At 48.3% G+C, this 23,119-nt stretch overlaps 1 protein-coding gene across 1 annotated transcript in view; it reads left to right on the plus strand.

Moving 5' to 3' along the window:
- Nucleotides 1-609: 609 nt before the first annotated feature.
- FRAS1 (Fraser extracellular matrix complex subunit 1) overlaps nt 610-23,119 on the plus strand; it is a 99,540-nt gene continuing 77,030 nt past the window's right edge. Inside the window, exons 1-2 of the mRNA XM_027741197.2 lie at nt 610-772; nt 3,013-3,044. Of these exons, the coding sequence (XP_027596998.2) occupies nt 694-772; nt 3,013-3,044 (111 nt within the window). The 5' untranslated portion in view covers nt 610-693. The remainder of the gene's footprint in view (nt 773-3,012; nt 3,045-23,119) is intronic.

The raw sequence follows: 23,119 nt of genomic DNA on the forward strand, positions 1-23,119 counted from the left end.
TCATTGTGCGAGCCGGGCTAAAGGCAGCGGGGTCAGGTCCAACACAAACACGCTTGCTTTGCCTATTCCCGGTGCTGCTGCGGCTGGGACAGGTTGTGGGATCGCTGGGGGCCGTTTCATCCCCAGGGAGCTACCGAGGAGAAGGAGAAAGAGGAGGAGGAGGAGTATGAGGAGAGGCTCCCCTGGTCCCCCCGCGCAAGGTGCGGGGGAGGAGGAGGAGAGGCTCCCGCGGCTCCCCTGCCCAAGGTGTCGAGGAGGAGGAGCAGGAGGAGAAGAGGCTCCCCCGGTGCCGGGAGGAGGAGGAGGAGAAGAAGGAGGAGGAGAAGCTCCCCCGGTGCCGGGAGGAGGAAAGAGGAGGAGGAGAAGGAGAAGCTCCCCCGGTGCCGGGAGGAGGAAGGAGGAGGAGGAGAAGGAGAAGCTCCCCCGGTGCCGGGAGGAGGAAGGAGGAGGAGGAGAAGCTCCCCCGGTGCCGGGAGGAGGAAGGAGGAGGAGGAGAAGCTCCCCCGGTGCCGGGAGGAGGAAGGAGGGCGCCGCGCTGCCCGGGGCGGGGCGGGGGGCGGGCGGGCTGCGGCGCGGAGCTGCCGCTTTGTCTGCGGGCAAAGTTTGGCGGCGGGGCGGGGGCCGAGGCGCTGCCCCGGCACCTGCCGAGGGGCGGGCGGGCAGAGCCCGCTGCGCTGCTGCCGCCGCGGGGCCATGGGCGCCCCGAGCGCCGCCTGGGCCACGCTGAGCCTCCTCGGCGCTGCGCTGGCCGCCGCCGCCGCCTCCTCCTCAGGTGAGTCGTAGCGCCGGGCGCGTCCCCGTCCCGCGGGATTGTCCCTGAGGAGACACCCAGCTCCCGGCCCGCCGTTTCCCGCGGGGTTCGGGTGGGCTTTCCCCGCCTCCCTCCATCCCCGCTCCCCGGCCCCGGCCCGGGCGGGGGGTCCGCCTCCGCCCCACGCCATTTTGGCGGCCTCTCCTCAGGCGAGGTGAGGGGCACCGGGGCGAGGCGGTGCCCGCGCCCGGCCCTTCCCGCGGCTCTTCCCCGCCGGTGGGTGCCCGGGAGCGGCCGTGGAGCGCCGGGGATGGAGGAGCGTGTCCCGCCTCGGCCGTCGCGGGGCTGCCCCTCACGCCGGGCGGGAAGGCAGCGCAGGACAGCAGGGAGCCAATGCCCAGGTGAGGGGGCTTGTTACCCCACAAGCGGCTGGTGAGGGCTTCGGTTGTCCGAACCCACAGAAACCACCCCGTGCCCGTGCGGGAGGGGGCACAGAGCCGGCCCGCAGCCCTCACACGCCCCACGGGTGCCGGTGTCCGTGGGCAGGGCTCGGGAATGCTGTGGTGGGAGCTGGGCATTGCCTGGGGTGCGTGAGGGGAGCCGCGGGGAGCGGGCACCGGCCGCCCGCCTTCCCGTGCTTTAGGGAGGATTCATCTGAATGGGATTCAGTTGAATTCGGCTGAATGCAACTTGCTGTGGGTGGATGTCGCTGCGAGGGTGCTCGGGGGGGACACCAGGCGTCGGTGTCTTCGTGGTGTTCTGGACAGAGCTGTGGCAAGGACAAGGTTATGCGATGCTGCCACTCAAAAGCTGCTTCAGGGTGTGTGCGAGGCAGAACCATCATTTGCAGGAACGTTTTGTGATTTGCAACAGGTGTCGATCACCCTGGGGACTGGGGGTTGCGTGGAAAATGAGGGCGCTGTAACGAGAGTTGCTCGATGCGTGTGTCATGTCCTTGGCTTGCTCACGGTTGGGAATAAAAGTCAGAGGTATTTAAAGGATTTTCCAAGTCCTGCAAAGTTGGGTTGTATCTTAGTGTCCCCCCTTGGTAACTTGTGAGGGAGGGAAAAATGTCTCTGCCCTCTTTAGAGAAGGCAGTGAGGCAAACTTTGTGAGTTTGCTTTCTAGTCCTGTATAGTCCTTATTCTGTGCTCTGGCCCCGGAGGGGATGAGCACACTGATACTTTTAAGGAACTATAGCTGTGAGTGAGCTAAAAAAAAAAATAGCAGCCAGCCCACGGGGGGTAAAACGTGTGAGTTGTGCTGGTTTTGACCAACTGGTATTAAGTTGTTCGTGGCTTTTTGTCCCCACGTGCCTCCCAACAATATGTGACCTTGTGTTTTGCACTGGATTTTGAGGTGCAGCTGCACGATGAACCTTGAAATTATCCTCTCTTGCTGAAAGGAAAGCTATCTGCTGAATTTGAGAGGCACATGATTGGGCTCTTGTGGCTCATCTTGGCAAGGGAAAATAATTCCCAATGGTGCCTCCGTGGTCTCTTGCAGCTGAGCTGAAGACGGGCTCGAAGGAAGAGCTTTTGGTTCGAAGCAGTGTTAGCTCCCAGGTTTTCTGTACAGATTTGTCTGATATGCATTTCTTGGGAAACAACATTCTTTGACAAGGAAATTCTTACTTCTCCGGGGGGTCCCTCAAGGCAGCCTTTCCCGCGTTCTCTTTCCTTTTCATCTCCGAGTTTCTTGGGCTGCTTCTGGTTACACATTCATGTCACGTTTTCAGGAGGCAGATCTGTGTAGTTGTTCAAGAACAACTGTTTTCCCAGCAAATCAATGGAAGAGCTGTCATTCATCTCATTCCTGGTTTTATTTCCTACCCTTTTATGTGATTATTGAAGTAGAATATGCAAAGTGTGCTTGGATGGGCGCCTGTCTCTCTCCCTGGCTCGGAGAACCTTTCTCTCAGCCAGCAGCGAGGACAGGGAAATCTGAAGCAAGAGGAGCCCCTGTGAGCTTGTCCTGTTGTGCATGGAGGAGTGATTTAGGAGTGGCAATTCGGGCTGGCTCTTCTCACCATTATTTTGGCAGCCTCCCCTTTTGTATGTGCCCTGTCTGTGCCTCTCTTGAGCCTGTCGCTTACCCAGGGGTTGCCCAGCTGGCCCCAAACTGCATTTTCCTCGTGGCTGGCGAGTGCATGGCTAGAGGTGGCTGCTCAGCGCTGCTTGTGCTGTGCCAGAGCAGGTTCACTGGGGAATGTGCTGCTGTCACTGGTTTCTAACCTGTTTTATTTTCCTTTGCTCCCTCAGGTGCCTGCGTCTACCACGGCCTCTTATTTGAGGTAGGTAAAAGCTCACACGTGTTTTGCCGGGGAAAGGTTTGAGAAGGTGCTGTTGAACTTGAGTCTAGTCCTTGATTTTTGTCACCCCTGCAACTGGGGTGCAGGTCACAGCTCTGTCAGTCTGCTGGAAAACAGCAGGGGAGTAACTACTGCCTGTGTCTATCTGGGGCTCCTTTGGCCAGCGTGTGAAAAGATGTGATGTGGGACATTTCCAGGTTCTTGGAAGCCATGTGAGTGACAGATATCCAGTCCTAGGCACGATGGAGGTGATGCTTTGTAAAATGTAGTGCCAGGATGTGTGTTTCTTTCCCTGAATTAATGACAACAGCTCAACACCTTTTCCTCTCAGCTTGGTCACAGTGAGCCCTGTGCATAAAGGTGAGTCTCTCCTTTATGAACCCAACATCTTTCCTTTTCTGGTGTCTCTCTTTGCGTGTACATAACCCACGAACGACTTTGTACGAGAATCACAGTTTTTAAGAATTTATGAGCAGTGTTTTGCTCTGTAACACTGGTCTGCCTTGCTCGGGTACTTCTGGCTAAAAGGAAACGGCTGAGCAACTTTGTGTCTCTGGAATGCTTCTGGACCTGCCTCCAGTCCCACAGCAGGCTGGCTCAGGGATTTGTTAGCACAGGCAGGGAGGCAGCAGCTGTCTGGGGTTCTATTTCTCTTGGAGCAAGACGGGCTGTGTGCTCTGCATGTGTGACACACGGCCTCTGGGCACTGTGGAAACAGCTGGTGGCAGGGGTTTGCCCTTTGCCCTTCCAGTGTGGACTTGGGGGCTTGGAAGTTGTTCTGCTCCCAAGAGGGGAATTGCTGGAGGCGAGTGTTTTTGGTGGGTGGACTGGGAGGAAGTTGAAGCAGGCTAAATGTGTTTGCTCCCTTTAATGATGTACAGTGGAAGGTCTTGACAGCCACTGGACTGTTTAAAGATTCCAGCTGGAGTGAACTGGATGGCAGGACTCTTCCTGCTGAGCATTGCTGGGTTGGCAAGTGAGGGGTTCATGTCCCTCATTACCAAAGATGTTTATTCCCTTTTGTGTTTTTCTGATGTTTCAGGGTTTTTTTTTTTCTCTGCTCTTTCTTTCACTGCTGCTGTGTGTTTGAAATGCTGCTGTGGGTGTCTCTAGTATCATTTGTACGTAAGGACTGAGGTTATATTCTAGGTTAGGTCATTCCTGTTTGAAAAAACTTGCTCTCAGTATCCTTGAGTTGGTGTTTATCGCTGTATTTAGTGAGGTTATTGTGTGTTATTAATAAATGACTGCAGTAGTTGTCTTCAGCCCAAGAGGGCTGCTCTGCAGTAAACCTGGGGGCAGACAGGAAGGTGATACAGGACACCTATGGCACTCACGGAGCTGGTCACAACCTCCAAGAGGAACCTGTAGCAACTTCTTTGGTGTTTTAAACCATGGTTAGAAACACTGCTTCCTTTCAGTGTCTCCTCTTAGCCAGGATTTTTCTCCATGTTTTCGTGCAGAGGAGGCCACCAAGATTAGAGGGATGGAGCAGCTCTCCTGCGAGGAAAGGCTGAGAAAATTGGGAGTGTTCAGCCTGGGGAAGAGAAGGCTTCAGTGTGACCTAATTGTGGCCTGAAGGGAGCCTAAAAGAAAGATGAGGAGGGACATTTTACAAGAGCCTGGAGTGACAGGACAGGGGGAAATGGCTTCACGCTGACAGGGCAGGATTAGATGGGATATTAGGAAGCAATTCTTCCTTGTGAGGTTGGTGAGGCCCTGGCACAGGTTGCCTGGAGAAGCTGTGGCTGCCCCATCCCTGGAAGTGTCCAAGGCCAGGTTGGATGGGGCTTGGAGCATCCTGGGCTAGTGGCAGGTGTCCCTGCCTGTGGCAGGGGGTGGGACTGCATGATCTTTAAGGTCCCTTCCAACCCAGGCCATGCTGTGTTTCTGCTGTGTTCCTGGGTTTTTGTAGGAATGCCGTTTGCCGCAGAGGTCTCTGAAGTCCCTTGGAAAATCCTTGGTGCATAAATCAGACATTTAAGTGTAGTGGTGCAGGCACTGCAGAGTTGCTCAAACTGTTAACGCTGCAAAAGTTCTGCATCTTGTTTGACTGACTTGGCTCCTCGTGCGTCCAGGGTCAGCTTGTGTTCATGGCTTTCCTCTGAGGAAAAACACCTTCTCTGGGTGTGATTTCCGCCTGTGTGGAGGTGGTTGGTGTTCCTCCCTCTGGCTTCACCTTTGAGGGAGTTTTCAGATCCACCCAACCAGCACAGCAGCTTCCTTTACTTAGCAAGGAAGAAAATACACGGTATTTTTTCTTAGCTGAAGGGCCCATTTGTGCCTCTCCGAAAGTCAGGGTGTGTGGGAGGTGTTGATCAAATCCACAGCTGGCTTGTGCCAGGGAGAGTTTTCAGCCCTGGGAAAAGGGGAGCGGAACACAGGGCTGTGAATTAAGGTGGCTTAAATGGCAAGTGTGACTTGATAAATGACCTGGTGGCTGGTAGACACTTGAAAAAGTCCAGCTGAGCAACCTCCAGGACACTTTCATTTTGTCCTTGTTAAAACATGGATGTTGCCTATGGCACCAGCTGCTGGTAATGCACATAAGGATAAATTTCTGCACTGACATATTCTTTTGGAAGTTTTCTGAGACACAAATATGGCTTTTTTTTTTAACACTATAAAGCACTAAAGAAGCTTTTCTGAAAGGAAATGTTTTTAATCTTGGGGTTGGAATGAAAATTATGAACAGAATAAAAAGCCCTGACTTAATCCACAAAGTGTGAGGCAGCTGCTTGCTCGGCTTCAGAGCTGTTTTTTAAGTCATTTGGCTTATTTAGCTCATATCAGTGACAATAAACCAGTTTGAAGTATCTGATGTGACCGACTGCACATCCTTATTCATTCAAGTGTCCCTTTAAATCTGATAAATTCGGTAACATCTCGTGGTTACCTGTGTACATTTAGTTGTCAGAAGTTTAAAGCAAGCCTGATTTGATGCTTTTTAAATCAAATTTCCATTTCCACCTATAGCTTGTGCTGGACAGAAATGAGAGGGGAAAGGTAATAAATAAAAAATGATGGGTTTTTTCCCCCAGTTTTTAAGTCTCCCACTGCAGATAGCTTCTACTCTGAATAAATTTAGTGACTATGTAAAATAAATGTTAGCAGGTGCAGAGCACTTCTGGGTAGGGAACATTTCAAATTAGCAGTGGAAAATGAGCTTCATTTCAATTTCTTTAGAAGGAGTAACAAGTTACTACTGAAAAATGAGATCAGAAGTGAAGATTTCAGTTGAAAGGTTTGCTTGTTCACTCTTACAACGGTCAAGATGCTTTTGTTTTTAAATAACGTGATTTGAATGCCACTGTTTAGCCTGGGGCTACATCCTCTTGGTGTACACAAATGCTGTGCAGTTAAGGTTTATTAATATAATAATGAGATGCTTCTCATGCAGCAAATCTCTTCTGCTCACGGGTTTCAGAAAGCTGGGATCAACTGAGGCTCCAAAATAAAAGTGCTTTTTGAACCAAGCGTGTGCTGCACGTGTGTTCTTTCTTTGTTTTGCTTGGAAACAGCAGTGAGATGTAGAGGAATGGGGGCGGGCTCTCGATTTCGTGGGACCAGGTAAAAGGAACTCAGGGGCAAGGTAAGGATTTTTTTCTCCCACGGGTGGATTCTTGCCCCTTGATCAGTAAAAGAGTTGGTTTTAATATGAAGTAATCTTTCTTTTTCGTCTTTGTGGTTCTAAATGTCACTTTCTGGTCTGAGAAAACGATCCCTCATGTGGTAAGGACCCGGAGCACAGCGTAGCTGGGAGGTGGGATGTTCTGGAATTATCACACCTTTCCTTGCAGCAGCTTGGACCCGGTGAACACCGATGACATGCAGTAAAAACTGGAGGATTAATTATGTTATATATCACAGCAGACAGGGTTTGATGCAGTACATACCCCTGAGGAAGGGCTCTTCCTTGCCACATTTCCCGGGAGCAAACAGCGATGGACACAAGTGGTGAGAGATACATTGATGCAGCACCAGCTCTGTGTGTCTGGGAGCACGAGTGGCACCGGCTGGGCACACTCCTGGTGTCTCCAGGTGCTGCTCCCTGGGAGCAGCTGTGTCCCTTTCCAAGTAGGGATGAGGCAGATTTTCCTGCATCAAGCACTGTGCCTTAACTTACCCTGGTGCTGCTGAAGCACAAAGCCAGTGTGTCTCGGCTTACCCCGAGGGTGTTTCTCTGCCCTGCTCGCCCAGCGGGCTGCAAATACACTGAATTTATCATCCACTTCCCTCCTCTTCAACCCTTGTGGTCTCTGTGGTTTCTCACAGCACACTCCCTGGTCAGAAATTGTTCCTTTTCCTTCCTTTTTTTGGATATCATATTCTGCCACTCCAGGGCCCAGCAGTAAAGTCACGGTCCTTCTCAGTCATCTGTGTGTGTTTAAGAACAGCGTTTGGCCCCAGAATCCATGGGATGCTCTTCCCAGGCAGTCACACATAGTGTTTTTGGCAAGAAGAGGTTCTGAAACAGCTCCTCTTTGCTTTGGATGGCACAAAAGGTAAGTGGAAAAATTGATAAACTCCAAGAGGCAACTCTTGGGGTTGTGGGGCTTTTTGAGCTTTAATTGGAGACTCGCTGCTGTCCACAAGGACTTTTCCTTGGAGGTGGGAGTGTCTGATGGCTGTAGTGTTCTGCTCCAGGGGTCTTCCCTCTCTGTCCTCCATCCTGGCTGGTGAAAGACTGGTGCTTTAATCTCCCCTGTGTCATGGGAGGTGATCTGGCATGGGCTTTATTTGGAGATCAGGGTCTTTACAAGGGCTGCCCTGTTCCACATTTTCCGTTCCAGTGAGTCCCCGGATGGTGGCTGTTCAGCCACGAGCGCTGACTTAAGTAGATGATTAACATTTAATGCCCCAGTTAGAGGAGCCATGTGCCAGAGCCTTGGCAGGAGATGTTGGGCTCCTCACGGATTCATTCACCAGGACGACAATTTCACAATTACACAGCGTTTAGAAATTTCACAGGTCATTGTGCCTTCCGTCTTTCAGGGTGCATTTGAAGAGCTTTCTTAGGAAATAATAACTTGTAATTTGTCTTTTTCTTTGTAAATCCCTATCATGCAAAATCTCTTCTTCCTTTGCCTGGTCACTTCCTCATTCCTTCCCTTTCCTCAACCCTTTCAAAACCTTGATCAGGATTCCCGTTTGCATTTTCTCCTTAGAGGAGGGGCTGTGATGTCTGATGAATTGATAAGAAAAATTATAGAAATCAGGTTTTGCCAGTGGAAAAAGCATATAATGCACTTCCAGTCCCTGTGAGACAGCAGGTTCTTTACACATGGATTTCTTCTGGATATGTGAATACAGGATGGTTGTGTTACTGATGTCTCCTGGTGGGGAATCTGAGTTGTTTGTGACTGTTTGATTGGATCTAATAGGTAAAACCAGAAATGATGTGAAGAAAAGGAAAATAGCTAAGATAACTGAGGAAGATGGATTCCCAACTCTTGTTGGCATTGCCTGGAAATTGGGCACTTTGCTCTGTACTAGTGCTGGCACATTTGCCAGCCCAAGGTGTGTTTGAGACCTTGTTCTTCATTCTCGAAACATCTTGGGTGAAGAAATTCCGAGGAACTGTATGTCTCCTCAGGCTTTTGGAATAGATTATTAGTGTTCTAATCCGTCATAAACCTTAGGCACTGGTGTCTGGACAGCGGTCCCATGTGGAATTTATCATCTTCCAGGTTGGTTTCACTGCATTTTTTCCCCCTTTTTTTTTTCTTCTCCTTAAGTAACTCCTGTCCCCATCAGAAATGCGGTTATAGTTAAAATAATCGATTCAGTGTTGTCCAGAATAAATCATTCCCTGAGCCTGTTGAGCAAACATCAGCTCTCCAGTTGGTGCTGTTCTAACTGCCGAATTCACAAGGAGCCCAAGATATTCCTTTCAGGAACACAAAAAATCCCAAATCTGAAGCTTTCCCAGATGGGAGCATTGATTTCAGGTCAGCACTCGGACCTGTCAGGAAGTGGCTGCCAAGAGCCGCGTGGGGCTCAGAAGTTTATGGTGCCGGGATGCTGGTATTTCTGCCAGGCATATTAAACAGCTCCCGGTGGGAATGCAGGCAGCAAACTTCTGTTGGGAGGCTGCTGTAGTTCTCCTGCTGCTGTGGTTTATTGTTGAGCCGTAGATTAAGGAGCCCCGTTAGGATAAAACACCGGGTTTTGTAATCACCGCAGCGGCTCCAGGATCATCCCGTAACGAGTCCTCTCATGAACCCCGGGAGCTCAGCAGCCAGAGCATCTTTGTGTTCCCAGCTGCCATGCTGCAGCTAAAGGAGAGTCCTGGGCTCTGTGTTTCAGAGGATCAGCGAGGGGAAATAACCTCTCCCTCCTCCCCCAAAGGATAAATCTCGAGCGCGATTCCTTCCCGGATTAATTTGAATAATTTTAAGCCGGATGTTTCATTCCTCAAAACAAAACAGAAGAGTAGTTTCCCAACCTGCTTTATGTGTTTTCAGGGATGTGGACAGGAGCTGAAAGTCGGGGTCTTGCAGTGAGATGGCAAAGATAGGGAACTTGGGGTGGAGGCAGAGTCGTCACTACTGACACGCCGAGAGCCAGTGCTCAGTTAGGGGGTGCAGTAAATCCTTTCATCCTCTGAGCCTGGAAAAGTGGTTTCAGGGGAAAACATGAGCAAACTTGTTAGCAATTTCTCTCCACATTTTTTTTGCAGCTTTATAGATTCCTCTACATATGCGAAAAGCCTGATCTTCTGTTGTACATAAGAAGTTAGTTTACTGTGGCATTCTCAGAGTAAGAGTGACCTGGGACATTTTTATTGCAAGGGATTATTTTTTCTGTTGTTGTTTTGAGAATCGGAATTTTAAGTGTTCCATAGGTCTGGTTTTAAATAGGAAGCACTTAAAAGATTGCATCTACTCCTTTCTATCTCAATTTCCCAGTGAAAATGTGGGATCACCGTGCTTATGGAAGGGGAATCTAAAAGTGCCTCCATCTGCCATTATGTGGAAACCTCCCAAACTAAAAATGAATCGTGTGCTTCCATTAAGTGACATAAGGAATAGTTCTCAAGTCTGTTTTCCATGAATTTGCCTTAATACTTTGATTCTTCTGAGCAGAGTTAATTAAGATGACACTGATCCACTGTTTCGTTTGGAAGGTGATGTGGCTTAACAACCCTGTGTATGTCCTGCTTTGGAACTGTGCAGCACAGGGTTTCTCTTAGTCGTAGGATCCTTTCCAGGCAGTTTCAGAGGGATTTGCTGGCTTTGGGAGAGTGGTGAGACCTCTGGATCTCCTCACTCTTTGGAGAGGAGTGTGCTGGAGTTGCCACGGATCCATCCATCTCCTCTGACCTCATTCTGTGGGAGAAGATCTAAGCTCACAAGATATAAGAGTGTCAGTTCTCCTTCTCGCTTCAGGCAGAGAAATATCTGTGAGATCAGAGGCAAGCCTCTTGAATTCCCTAGGAGAAGGCGTCATCCATGATATTTTTTGCATCTTAGGAGTGGGCTGTGCAGTTGTGATGCTTTTCCTTGTCCTTTTATCCACTTGGCATTTCTATCTCGTGAAATCTGGCTGTGGGTACCTGCTGTGTCCAGGCTGCCAGGAGCATTGATTTGTGATGTGGAGCCCTCTCAGCACCACTTTTTGAATTATTAACATGATGCTCATTTCCCTAATAATAATAGGAACCGTTAGTGTCAAAAGTAAACTGGGAGTGGTGCTTTCTACACAGAACGTTTCTGCTGGGCTTTCACTGCTTGTCAGCAAGGTATCAGCAAGCAGTTCTTGATGCTTTTGAGCCCGTGGCTTTGTTAAGAATGTGCAGGATTAAAATCCAGCACAGGGGACCCCGCAGCTGTTCGTTAATATCTGATCATTTCCCTCCTTTTAGTCTTGCGTGGGAACATGGGTTTTGTTCTGCAGGTACCAGCCGGGGGGCTGATCCGATCTTCAAGGTCATATCTTTTCCTCGGCGTCCTGTTTACACAGATGCCTTCGTTAACCTCTGCAAATAGCTGCTAAATCCACATGTTGGGGCTGGGGGGATGATAATTCCTCATCTGGCAGCTTCCCCGAGCAACCTCCTTCTTAAAATCAGCAGCAGTCCTGTGTGAGAGGCGCAGTGAGGTCTCTAGACTTAATATTTTTAGTGCATTCTGCGTGATGCCAGAGTGTTTTTAACCTCTACTGAAGTCATTTCATGCTTCTGTAATTCATTGGGTTTTCAGTGTATTTATAGAGGCTGTTTTTTTCGAGCACTGCAGCAGAAGTGATGGGAGCATCTGGTTAAATCCATCACGTCTTGTACAACAACCTCTGAGCGGCTGTTTGATGAAATAGAGGGAAAATAACCTTGGTAATTGAGCCTTTCCCCCTTTAGATGATTACACCAGTATTTTGAAGGCTTTAGATATTTAATATCATTAGAGTGCCATAAGTGTCACTGAAACCACATCAGTCAGCAGTGACATCTGAAACAACAGAGCCGCGTTTCAGCTCACGCTCAGACCCTCGGCTGTGCTGATGTGGAAGCAGGAAAGCTGTGATCTGCTGGGATTCGTGTTTGGAAGCCTCCCTGAGATGGTGTTGACAGCAGCATCTGTGTGGAGTGACAGAGCAGGGCTGTGTGAGGAGCGTTGGGCAGGTCACAAAAATGAGGAATATCCTCCCTCGTGCTGGCACGGAGAACGGATCTCGTGCTTAATCTTTCAGCCTCCGGAAAGCGATGCCCGAGTGATTTAGGTGGGGTTTGTAGGCTTGCCAGTTTGCAGCGTTGCAGAGAAAGCGGAGGTGAGGCCAGAGTCACTTATGGAAACACAGATCAGCACCTTTCTATTTGGGGAGCCCACATTCCTTGAGCCCCGAGCTACTGTAAGTGCTGGAGCTGCTTTGATGTCAGTGGAGCCGGGCATTTTACCAGCTGAGCACTTGACCCTGGCACTGCGTTGGTCACTGAGCTCATTTAATGCATGAGGAAGGGCTGCAGACACTGGTTTACCAACTGGTGTTTTCCAGGGAGAGCACGGATTTACCTTTAACTCCCCTTTGCAGGAGATGTGGAGTAAACTCAGCTGCTGCTCTGTCTCATTTTCTTACCTCATCTTAGTGCTACAGGTGAAGTTCTGGCTCCTGTGAGCCAAACCCCTGCGTGCACACGTAAAGAACTGATTTGGCATTGGATCTGGGTGTTTACAGAGGCATCTGGCTTTGAGGAATGTGCTCAAGCAGATGAGATTCCCTTCCCTTGGCCATCTTCAGGCACCTTAATCCTCGGCTATCCCGGTTGGAAATGGCAGTTGCCTGTGTTACTCTTGTGCTTATGAACCACTTTTGTGGGCCAGGTTAAAGTGAGGGGTGGTGGGAACAGCTTGGGACATTGTGTTTTTCAGGGTGTCTGAAGGTTGAGGTTAAGCCAGACACAGCAGCACCAACACTTGTGTTAGGTGGGGGCTGTTGGGGATTGTGTGTAGAGGGAGACTTGTGGGCTTTTGGTGTTCCCCCTCTGCCTTTTTTGGGACCATCCATGACCTACAGCAGCGTGCTGGGATGTGAGTTACCCCACACTCTGCATTAATGCTGGAGCAGTAGTTTCAGTGGGGTTACTCTTACCTAATCAAATGTGCTTATCCGGACCTCCCCAGGCACTTGGAGTGTTGGAAATCCATCCACACTTTGCCTCTGGCTTCCCTGGGAGCAGCTCCCGGCTGTGCTTTATGTTCATGTCTCTGTTCCCTGGCAAGGCAGTTGCTGTGGCTGCTGAGAAGTCAAATGAGGTCCTTGACTGTGGTTTATTTTTTGCTTGGCACAGTCACTTTGGTCTCTAGGAAGGTAACGATCCCCACGTGCCTGAAGGAATTGGAAAATGGTGTTTTAGGATTCCAAAGAAAACTGTATCCCTTCTCCTTCATTTCCCCTCTCTCTTAATCATTTTATAGAGACTTCCAGAGGATTTTCTCATGAGCTTTTGGCCTCCTTGTGTTCCAGTTGGTACTTTATTGACCACGTTGTCCACACGAAATGAGAGCAGTGCAGTGGGACTGGTGTGCTGGAGTCTTTTGCTATCCTTAACACAGAAAGTAAAAATTCATCAGTGACAAGGGCTTTTTTTCTAGAGGGAAGTTCCTGGGATCTTTCCCTTCTCCCATTCTCTTTTTCCTATTTTCCGTTTTCGTGTGAGCAGGTACATGAATAAATAAAAGTTCCTGCAGGCATCATCATTTTTTGCACTGCACTTTTAAACAGCTGTGCTTCCAGGAGCCTGTTCCCGATTTTGTCACAGACTGAGGGAAGGAAAAAGCCTTTCCACTGTTACCTGTGGACTTCACACCTTCAGTGAAGGCCAGAGTGTAAGTCCTGTAGGAGAAGACTGAGCAACAAAAGGGCACCTGCCCTGAACCTTTGAAGTGTTAAAAGCAGGTGTGCACCTCCTGTGCCAAGCTTTTGAGGAAGGTGTGCGCGCCCTTTAAAAAAGAACAACAACTTGGAAGCTGATCAAGACAGTGGTTGGTTGTATTTTTGTGCCCTTAGGTTTCCCGGAGATTTATTTTCTGCCAGATGATGTTTTGCTGTTTATTTCGTGCGCACTGACGTGTGGGTGTTGGTAAACGCAGCGTTCTGGGTAGTTCCTTGGAACAGCATTAAAGAAAACCCAACCAAACCCTACAGAATTTAGCAAACAAAGGAGGCTGTGCATTTTGTTTTCCAAATGTTGTGTATTTCTTTCGAAGTTTTTTGGTTCAGTTTTTAGACCGGGTCTGATAAACCTGTTAGCTTTGCTGTGGTTGTAGCTGAGGCTGTCTGGGAGAGAAGCGAATGCTCGTGCTGTGCCTTGGATCTGTCACTGACACCCCCTCCCAGCAGCCGAGCAAAGTCCCAGCTCCTCTCCCAGCTCAACTGGCCTTTCTGCTCCCAGCTGGAGGTTATCTCTGTGACAATCACGGGCTGGCACTTGTTTGTGCAGGGACTGAGGGGACCCTGAGCCCCTCTGGGCCTCCCAAGCTCTGTAACACACAATAGTAATTATTAGTAAAAGTTGCTGAGGGCAGAGATGCTCCATTTTGTTATCTCCCTTTGAAAGTTTCTTTTTAACTCCATCGTGATTTCCTCGGAGCAGGACACACCTTCCAGCCCTAAGGAGAGGAAATCTCATTTAAGTGAACACTCTGTGTGGAGAGGTTCAGAAGCTCAGGGCTTGCTCCTCCTTGTTTGTCCCAGCCAAATTGGAGCACTGGAAATGCAAAGCTGGCTTTGCTTTGGAAAGCAGTGATTTATGGTGTGGAGTCAATAAACATGTTTGCACATGACTCCTTTGGGAAGGCATAATAGTTCAGCTCGGGAACCTACCACAAAAGCACTCCTTCCTTCTGATCTTGCCCCGGAGGCCAGGGCCACTTGCACGTTTTTGTTTCTGTTCCCAAAGAACTGGCTGCAGGCAGAGATGGATTAGAGGAGAAATGGTCAGGGTCTCCAGGCCTTCTGACCCAGGGGAAAAAACCCCATACACTTAAGTATTATTTCCAAAAAACCCCTCCACGAATATATATTTGTATCTGAATACAGGGTACAAACATCCTGGCTTTTATTGGAAATAGTGTGGCTGCAGGAGCAGGGCAGTGACCGTCCCCCTGTGCTCGGCACTGCTGAGGCAGCTCCTCAAATCCTGGGGTCAATTTTGGGCCCCTCGCTGCAGGAAAGACATTGAGGGGCTGGAGTGTGTCCAGGGAAGGGGAGGGAGCTGGGAATGGGTCTGGAACATGAGTCCAGTGAGGAGCAGCTGAGGGAGCTGGGGGGGCTCAGCCTGGAGAAAACGAGGCTCAGGGAGGATCTTGTTGCTCCCTACAACTTCCTGACAGGAGGGGGGAGCCAGGTGGGGATCGGTCCCTTCTCCCAGGGAACAACTGGAAGAATTTAATAAAGCTGTGTAGATGTGGCACTCAGGGGCATTCTTTATTAGTGCTGGGGGAATGGTTGGACTCAGTGATCTTAAAGGTCTTTTCCAACCTCAGGGATTCTGAGATTCTGTAAAACCTTTTGGGTGCTCCTGGTGTGTTGACGCCCAGGTGGTAAGGGCTGATATAATTCCCAATATTAGGGGCTTACGGTTCAGGAGGAACAATGTTACATGAGCTGGATATTTGGCTTTGCTGTGACAGCTGTGGGAGCATTAATCTGATTTTTCACTGTTCATTTGGTGGAGGGATGCGGGAGGATGCACGAGGATGGAGGGATCCAGGAGAGAGTCATGATTCCTCATTACTAAAGACTGGAGCTCTCTCTGCATCAGTTCTCAAATGGAAAGTTAAGGGGTAATCTGTAGAAGGCTGCAGAGGGAACAGAAATTATTATAAATAAACCTGCTCTGTCCATAAGAAAATGGAGTAGCCAGAAAATGAAACCTAGATAAATCCAGCTTAGGAACTAAGGAGACTTTTACTGTGAGGATAGGAAATCATTGGAACAATTTCCCGAGATGTGCTATGAATTATTTGGTATCACTGGAAATCTTTAAATCATGGTTGGCTTTTTTTCCCCCCTGAACGTTATACTTTCCTTAAATTGCAGCTTTTGGACCAGAATCAGGAATTCATCTCTTTATTCAGCACAGGCCTCCTTGCATTACAAACCAGGCAGGCTGGGTTTTGGTGTGGAATCTGTGGAAGCACAGTGGGGTAGAATTCGTCTCACCTGCTTTTTCACGTCACACTGAAGGGGAGGCTGAGGTGATTTTGTCAATACACACAGAAATGGCCAATTTATTTGTGTGCTGCTTTATAGCTTGCTCTGGGAAAAGGGCTGGGAAAGACAGAAGGAAAGGAGAGAGAGAAAGGACTCCTGGTAACATCCAGCTGATTTGCAGCCTTTCCCTGTGGGTCTTGTCCTCCACCAACCGGGGTGAGTGGCCAGATGAATGCAGAGGAGTTGTGATGGCATAAAACTGATGGGAAATCAGAATTATGGAGGTCATAAGCTTGTAGCACATTAGAAACCCAGCTTGCAGGAACAAGCTGTGCAGCATTCTGGCTCCTGGGAGGATTAATTACAGATGGTGGCTGTGGCAGCTAAATCAAGTGCCTCTAATGTTGTGTAAACTTCATTAAACAAATGCTGTAGCAGGGCTGTAATCTATGAGAGATGGGATAGGATGATGAGGGTAGAAAAGGAAAATACTCTGTAGGAAATTAAAAAAAGAATCTTCAGTGTCTAAATCCACTGAAGCAATTTCTTCTACCTCTCATGCTTTAATGGTAGAATTTTAAACCGCAAGCTTTTAAACTTATTATCTGGTAAGCCTGAATTAATGACAACTTTCTGCTAATGTCTGCTAAATTCCTCATTGTCAGCAAATCCTGGTTTATCTGATATGATAAATCCTTCCTGATATTCTGCCACCACGTGTATTTGATCATTTCTTTTTCACTTGTGGAAACCGGAGAGGAAGGGGAACACAGACGATCAACTTGATTGTCGCCGCTATGGTTGGTCATGGTGCAGGGTTTGGTTCTGACTTTGGCTGCAGGTTCAGCTTTCAGTCTTAAAAGTTAAGCATTTCTGTAGGTTGATATCAGAAGTGATGTTATCTAATTTAAAGAAAAGCCCAAGAAATGCCAGTTCATGCAGCTGTCACTGTGACGTGAGGGTGTCATTTCAGCTCTCACCGAGTCGCAGGTACCCGTGTGCTGCTGCAGGAAGGGGTGCTCACCTTTTCCCATGCAGGAAGGGGTGCTCATGTTTTCCCCTGCCTTCCCCCCGAGGCAGAAGCCTGAATCAGGGAAAAGTGACTTAATTCTCTGCTGATGGAGCAAGTTAAGTCTGCTCAGCAGAGAGTCCCGTGAATGGCAGCGCCGAGGCTGGGAATTAGGGCACCAAGGAGGATGGGTTGGGGGGAGAGTTCACAACAGAGGCCAGGGTGGGATTAATTCATCTGCAACTTTGTAATTTCACCCTGAGCAACTCAATTACTGAGGTAGGGAGGAATTGAAAGGCCAATTAAACGAACTGAGCTTTTGCTTTCCAAACGGGGAGAATTAACCGGGTTGGAAAAGCCAAGTGTCTGCTTTGAGGCACTTCTTAGTGGCCAGTGAAACACTTCATGTGCTCATTTAGTTCGGTTGTTTGTTGGGCATTGGAAAGCTGAGATTGTGTTAAACATTTCTGACAACAGATACTCACAGTGTGTCCCTTTACCTGGGGGATAGGTTGTCCCTAAAGAAGCTACAGGAGATCTGACACCCGAGGGAGATCAGGAGGCTGAAGTTGGCTGTGGATTTTGGGATCCTGATAGCAGTTTGATTCTTTTCTCTGCTGTTTTAGCTGTACAGTGGCCCCCCAAGCCTTGTGAAGAGTCATCTGAATACAGTGTTTTTGGAGAGCAACACTGAACAATTTGTTGCATAAATTTAGACTCAGGAGCTTGACTTTACTTACCTGTTTTGGCAAATGTATGTTTTTAGGGGAAGTGCTGGAATTTTTAGAACTTATCATGAAATGCTGCAAAATTCCTTTTGCTTTCAAAGCTGTTCCCCTAAAGGCAATCCTCAGTTCTGCTCTATGAGTGCTTCTTGAAGTAGGAAGCACAACACAGCAACCAAATGCTGCCTGTTCTTTCCTCACTTTCTCCCTTTTCCTTGGGAACGGCTGGGCGAGTGCACGTGTGTGTTCTATGCTCTGTGTATGATTAGCTTTACAAAGCTGATGAGTGGAGTATCAATGGGATCTCTGTTAGCTCGTTTTTCAGGAAGGAGGGACATGGCTTTCCTCAGATCCCGAGCTGGGCAAGCGGCCAATCCGCTGGAGCACCAAAAATAATAAAATCTTGCAAGTCCAAACCCAACGACTTGGAATGGGGCTGAGCTTTGGCCAATGTGAAGATGATCTGGGGTTTTTTTCAGGCTTTTATCCCTTTTTCCCTCCTTATCGTTGTCTGCAGCCCCTGCTTTGGGACAGGTTTTGAGTTTCCAAAGCAGGATTTTGTGTTGGACGAGACAGGCAGGCGGGTAACGTGTTCCTGCAGCTCAGAAGGGAACGTGCCTATAAAATCCTGTCCCCCTGTGTTCTGTATTCAGTTGGCAATCCCGGTGGGAAGGTTTACAGGTGGCGTGCCCAAAGCCACTTTGCAGTCATGACAGAGCTGCAAACCCATCTCCTGTGGCTCCTGGTCAGTCCTGCAGCCTTCACACCCATGGCCTTGAACTTTTCCACCCGGGCTTTTTATGGCCGTGTCATTTCTGTGCCTGCGTGCACGAAATGATGAATTGTTTTGTGGCTCCTTTCCCGAAAGAGTGAGGGATTTTACCTTCCTCCTGGCTCCTTGCTGTTCTGTAGGTCTGCAAAGCCTTCTAAGTAAAATTACCGAGGTTGAAAAACAAATCCTTTGTTTGCACGTGCAGGAGATAATTATGGTTTGAACGATTGCCTTTTCCCTTTAACCACTGCCTCCCACTTGACTTCAATAAACATCAAGGGCAGAGGCTCTTTTATGTGAGAAAAATAATTATAAATGACCCTAAAATCACAAATTAGAGGAGAGTGCAAGTTTTCTTAGCACAATTCCAGCAGTAAGTACTTTTTATACCATGGCTGCCATTTCGAAATGCAGGATTGGAGTTGTTGGGTGGTTTAACCAACAGCCTTGCTTTCGAATTCTGAGTGGTTTCTACATAAACCATAATGATGGAAAGGTCTTAATTGCCTTTTTTAAAAAGAAATATGTCTTTCTGTTCATGTGTAGCTTTAAGTTTTGTTTTAGGAAAACAGGTGTGTGTGGAAGAAAAAAAAGGAGCTGATGGAAGGTGGAGTGGTAAAACAACAGGAAGGAAGGATCCAATTGTGGGCAGTCCAGCAGTGGCCATGGACAGGAGGGAAAGGCTGACAGATTCACATGGGCAAACATTTGGTGTCCTGCTTTTATTTTTTGTGTGCTTTATACCTAAAATGAGGGAAGGGCTGTAAGGATTCGGGGGAAATAGGAATTAAAAACTACTTTAGACGTTGCCATTTCCTGAGGTATTTATTTTCCATGGGAGGTCTGTATCAACACAACCCAGTCAGTAATTTTCTGTGGATGCCCTGAAAAGCAACATGTACTGAAGGTGATTGTTTTATTTGATTATTCTTCAGGTGTCTGTTAAATGTCTTACGTTGTGGGGGTATTTTTAGTGTTATTTTTCGATTCTTTTTAGAGCTGATAATGCAGTTGTGATGCACTGTTGGGAACTGGGTTTCTCCCCGGAGTGCCTTTGGATTCCCAGAGGAGAAGTGAGACTGGGCATGCAGGGTCAAAATGCAAATATCCAACTCAGCTCACTGCCCCTGCAAAACTGTAAACGTGGATTCTTTGGGAGGGTTTCCAAAAAGTCTCATGTCAGGACAGTTGGGTACTTTGGAGTCAGGTCTTTTTTGTCTTGCTTTAAGGCTAAATTAGTTTTTTCTGGCCTTCTGGGTAAACCTTGTCCTAATTTGCATCTCTTTTACCTGCTTTGGACTATGGGAAGCTCCAAAATGTCTCTAATTAGGGAGAGCATTGAAATGTAAAGCAATTAAAACCGGGTTGTTTCTGAAGAGGTTTTGACACCAGCTGCTTGTGCTGGGAGTGTGATGATCAAGGAGGAGGGAAGTGGATGTGTTATTCCATCCTCCAGGGATGGAATAACTGGAAGGGTTTGATGGATCTGGTTAAGCCACTGGAACACATTTTTGCTGCTTTGGGCAGCACTGAAATGACTGCTGGCTCTGTGTTATTTTGTCCCAGCTCTGCGTGGCTTGACGGGGTGCTTTTAATTGCAGGTTCCTACAAGTAAGTGGCTGGTAGATAGCATGTAAAAGAATTAAATCCTAATGGCCTGAGCAGATGATACAAAGGCCTGCGACAGCTGGATGGATGGTAATGGTTCCCTCAGTCACTGGAGGTGTAAACAGGCACTTCACACACCATTTTCCCGGCAACTGAGCTTTAACTCCGCTTGTAATTGAAGGATTACTTGCCCTGAATTTAACCAGATGCGAAGCAGCACGCAGGGAAAAACGAGAGAGGGAGCCTGGACTGGCTCATGTGCCTGTAAAATGCTGAACACACAGAGATCAAGTAATTGAGACAAGCCAAGTGTTTATCCAAGGGCATTTCCAGTGCCCCCATCCTTAGTGGGACTGAAGTTCATTTTGCCTCGGGGGGGGGAAGATGAAACAGAGGACTGCAGACCAGAGCCTTGCTTTATTTTGTTTGTCTTGGGGGGGATCAAAGCAGGGCAAGGTGCAGCTTTGCTTTGTTAAGTGCAGGGTTTGGTTTGGATTCATTAGCTGGACTCAGGGGGAGGAGAGCTTGCCTGGATGAACACCAGCAGGAATGATTGTTTTGCTGGGAGAAGGAGGAAATCTAAGAGTGGAGTAAAGGGTTCCACAGGTTTGGCTGCTCCTCTCCGTCCCATAAAAGTGATTTGTGGGCATCAAGGGACGTCCTCTCTAAGATTTCATTGAGTTTTGGCTGTTTTGCTGCAATTGCCCCTTATTTCCCGGTGTGGTTTGGCCCTGTGACGGTGCAGGGGTAGAGCTGACACTACCAGCCCGTTTATAGGATGGCCACTGAGCAGGAATGATCATCATTCATCGCCAGCTGGCTGGAACAGAAGTGAAAAGCTCTGCTTTTCTACCAGTTTTCAAGAGTTTCCCTGCTGTCTCCTGGCTTGGAATCTGTGCAATTTGCCGTTACTTCAGAGCAGTGGACGAAGTATGAGTATTGTGTGTGACAGGCTGCTCCTCCTAGGACTTCCATCCTCCATAAATCACCTCTCTTACGCCTCTCCATAAAATTTAAATGACATCTGGAAGGAAGGGACTCGCCAGACCCATCCATCTGAAATATTCAGGTTGTTTTGCATTGCACTGGCATAGCTCAAATCCAGATCTCAGCTCTTGGGATGGGGCGTGTGACCAGCTAAAAATGAGGGCACGGTGTCCACGGGAGACATTTTGGAGAGAAAATGTGATATTATTTTTTCCCCTAAGTGTGTTTGAGCTTGAGATTTTCTTCTGCTGTCACACTGGCTGCTGTGGCTCTTCATTGGGAGCAGTAACTGCTTGCAGACCTTGGGTTTCGGGGTCAGCAAAACTGACAGGTTTGGGTCTGCTTTACATTCTGGTCCATGAAGAAATTGTCCGTTGTCCAAAGTGACTTTCCTCTGAACAGTTAGGTTTTGGAAACAAATGTTTCCACGAGGCAAGGTGGTTCTCTGGTGCACTTCACCCTGTTTTTCCTCAGAGCTATTTCAAGGCAGCACTGAAGTGTCATCTCCTTTCAGAGTGCCCTTACATTCTGGGAAAGTTAAAAAAAACTTAAATAATGAAAGATATCTGAATCTTTAATATCTTCAATTAAATAATGAAAGATAATCTGAAAATGTCGAGGAGATTCCAATAACGAGGTGGTACCACAATGGCAAAATTTGGATTTTCCTTTTGTCACAGTGTGACTTCCCAAAGCTGGTAAAGTTTTGAAAAGTGACAGCAAGTAGCAGAGCCCAAACCAAGTGGGAAAAGGTAAATGATGTCGAGTAGGCTGAATATTAAGATTTTAATGCATGATGGCAATGAGAAATGGAAAAATAGCAGGGAGAAGAAGGGAGAGGTGACAGGAAGATATGAAGGATGCTTCCCTGCTCTCAGTTTAAAGCGTTTAGAAACAACTTCTGCCTGCTACAGAAGTTATGCTGGGGTAGATAATCCTCTTCCCAGAGAGGAGTCTCTTGTTTTATAAACCTCTATTTTTCCAGTGAAAATTGCGGGATGGGGAGGGGTGGGACACGATACAACTTGTGCCTGTAGCTCGTGGGCACATCAGTCTTGGTGTACAATGTCTGCAGACAGGGAGTGGTGCCCAGGTTAATCATACAGGGAAAGGTAGGAAAAAACTCCATGTACTGGCTTGTCTTCCAGCCAAGTGTGCTGTGAGCCGGGCTCCGGAATTCTGTCTCTCCCTGTTCCTCGTCAGGGGATGGGAAAGCTCTGCAGATTAATAAGGGGATAAGAAGCAATTTTTTATCCCTTGGTACTTCCTCCTCTCCAAGAACAGTGTGTCTTGGCTGTCTAAATATCTCAGCCCGTGGGGGCTGGTGTGGGCTGGGGAATCTGGGATTTCCCTGGAGCCATGTTTTGCAGGGAGAGCCCTGACTTTCTCCAGGCTTTCATCAGGCATCTTTCATCAGCCTTTGAAGGCGGGGGGAGAGCTGGAGAACTTTGTGTGCTGTGTTTCAAAGAGTTCCAGGTTTGCTTTCCTCTGTGTTTTTTGAGTCTCTCCTCGCTCTGAAGCTCCCTGGTGCATGTTTGGAGGGGAGGATGCTGGATGGCTGCAATTCCCACTGGGTTTTTCCCAAGCTGCTGAAAAACAGGCTGTCTCACCAGCAGTTTCTTTCCCCAGCCTGAAACAACATTCCCCGTGGTCCTGAGCAGGAAACACCAGGCACAAGCTGAAGGCTGTGCTTTGGGATGTGCTCTCCTCTGGGTTGGTGCAGTGGCTCATCCTGGGAGTCACAGTTGTTCCCCTACAGGCAGGAAAGGGGGGAGCCTGGCTGGCAGCTTCTCTCCGATGACCCACATGGCTTTCCGTCGTTCTTTTTAAGATAAAAGTAACTAAAGGTGCAGGGAAGAATGTGGCCTCTGGAGGTCAAATCAAATGATGGATGCAGGTGTTTGGAAAACCCATCCATCCGTCCACTGTTGTGTGCAGAGCTCTGGGAAGTGTGCCAGTGCAGAGGAGGGAAAGAGCAGTGCAGGAAAGAAAGTGGATTCAGTAGTCTTGCATCTCCCATCTCAGATTTTTCCTTTGCTGGGGGGGAAAAAAAAAAAAAGGGAAAGGAGAGGAAGGAAAAATACAATAGAATATTTTTCTGAATCCCCTCCCCTTTTTAGTTATCAGGTTGAGCTTTATTGAATTTACATGCTACTGATTTTAAAAGCTTGGGGAGTAACAAGCAGAGAAACGTGAAAATATTGGAAGCACCAAGGTCTTGCAGCTGGGACTTCCCATCTCCAAGATCTTCAGGAGAGATGGTTGCACTGAAACAAGGCTTGTGATTTGAGCTGCTCAAAGGTGC

Source organism: Pipra filicauda, unplaced genomic scaffold (assembly GCF_003945595.2).
Source record: "Pipra filicauda isolate LSUMZ 115617 unplaced genomic scaffold, ASM394559v2 scaffold347_size1265977_pilon, whole genome shotgun sequence".
NCBI lineage: Eukaryota > Metazoa > Chordata > Aves > Passeriformes > Pipridae > Pipra > Pipra filicauda.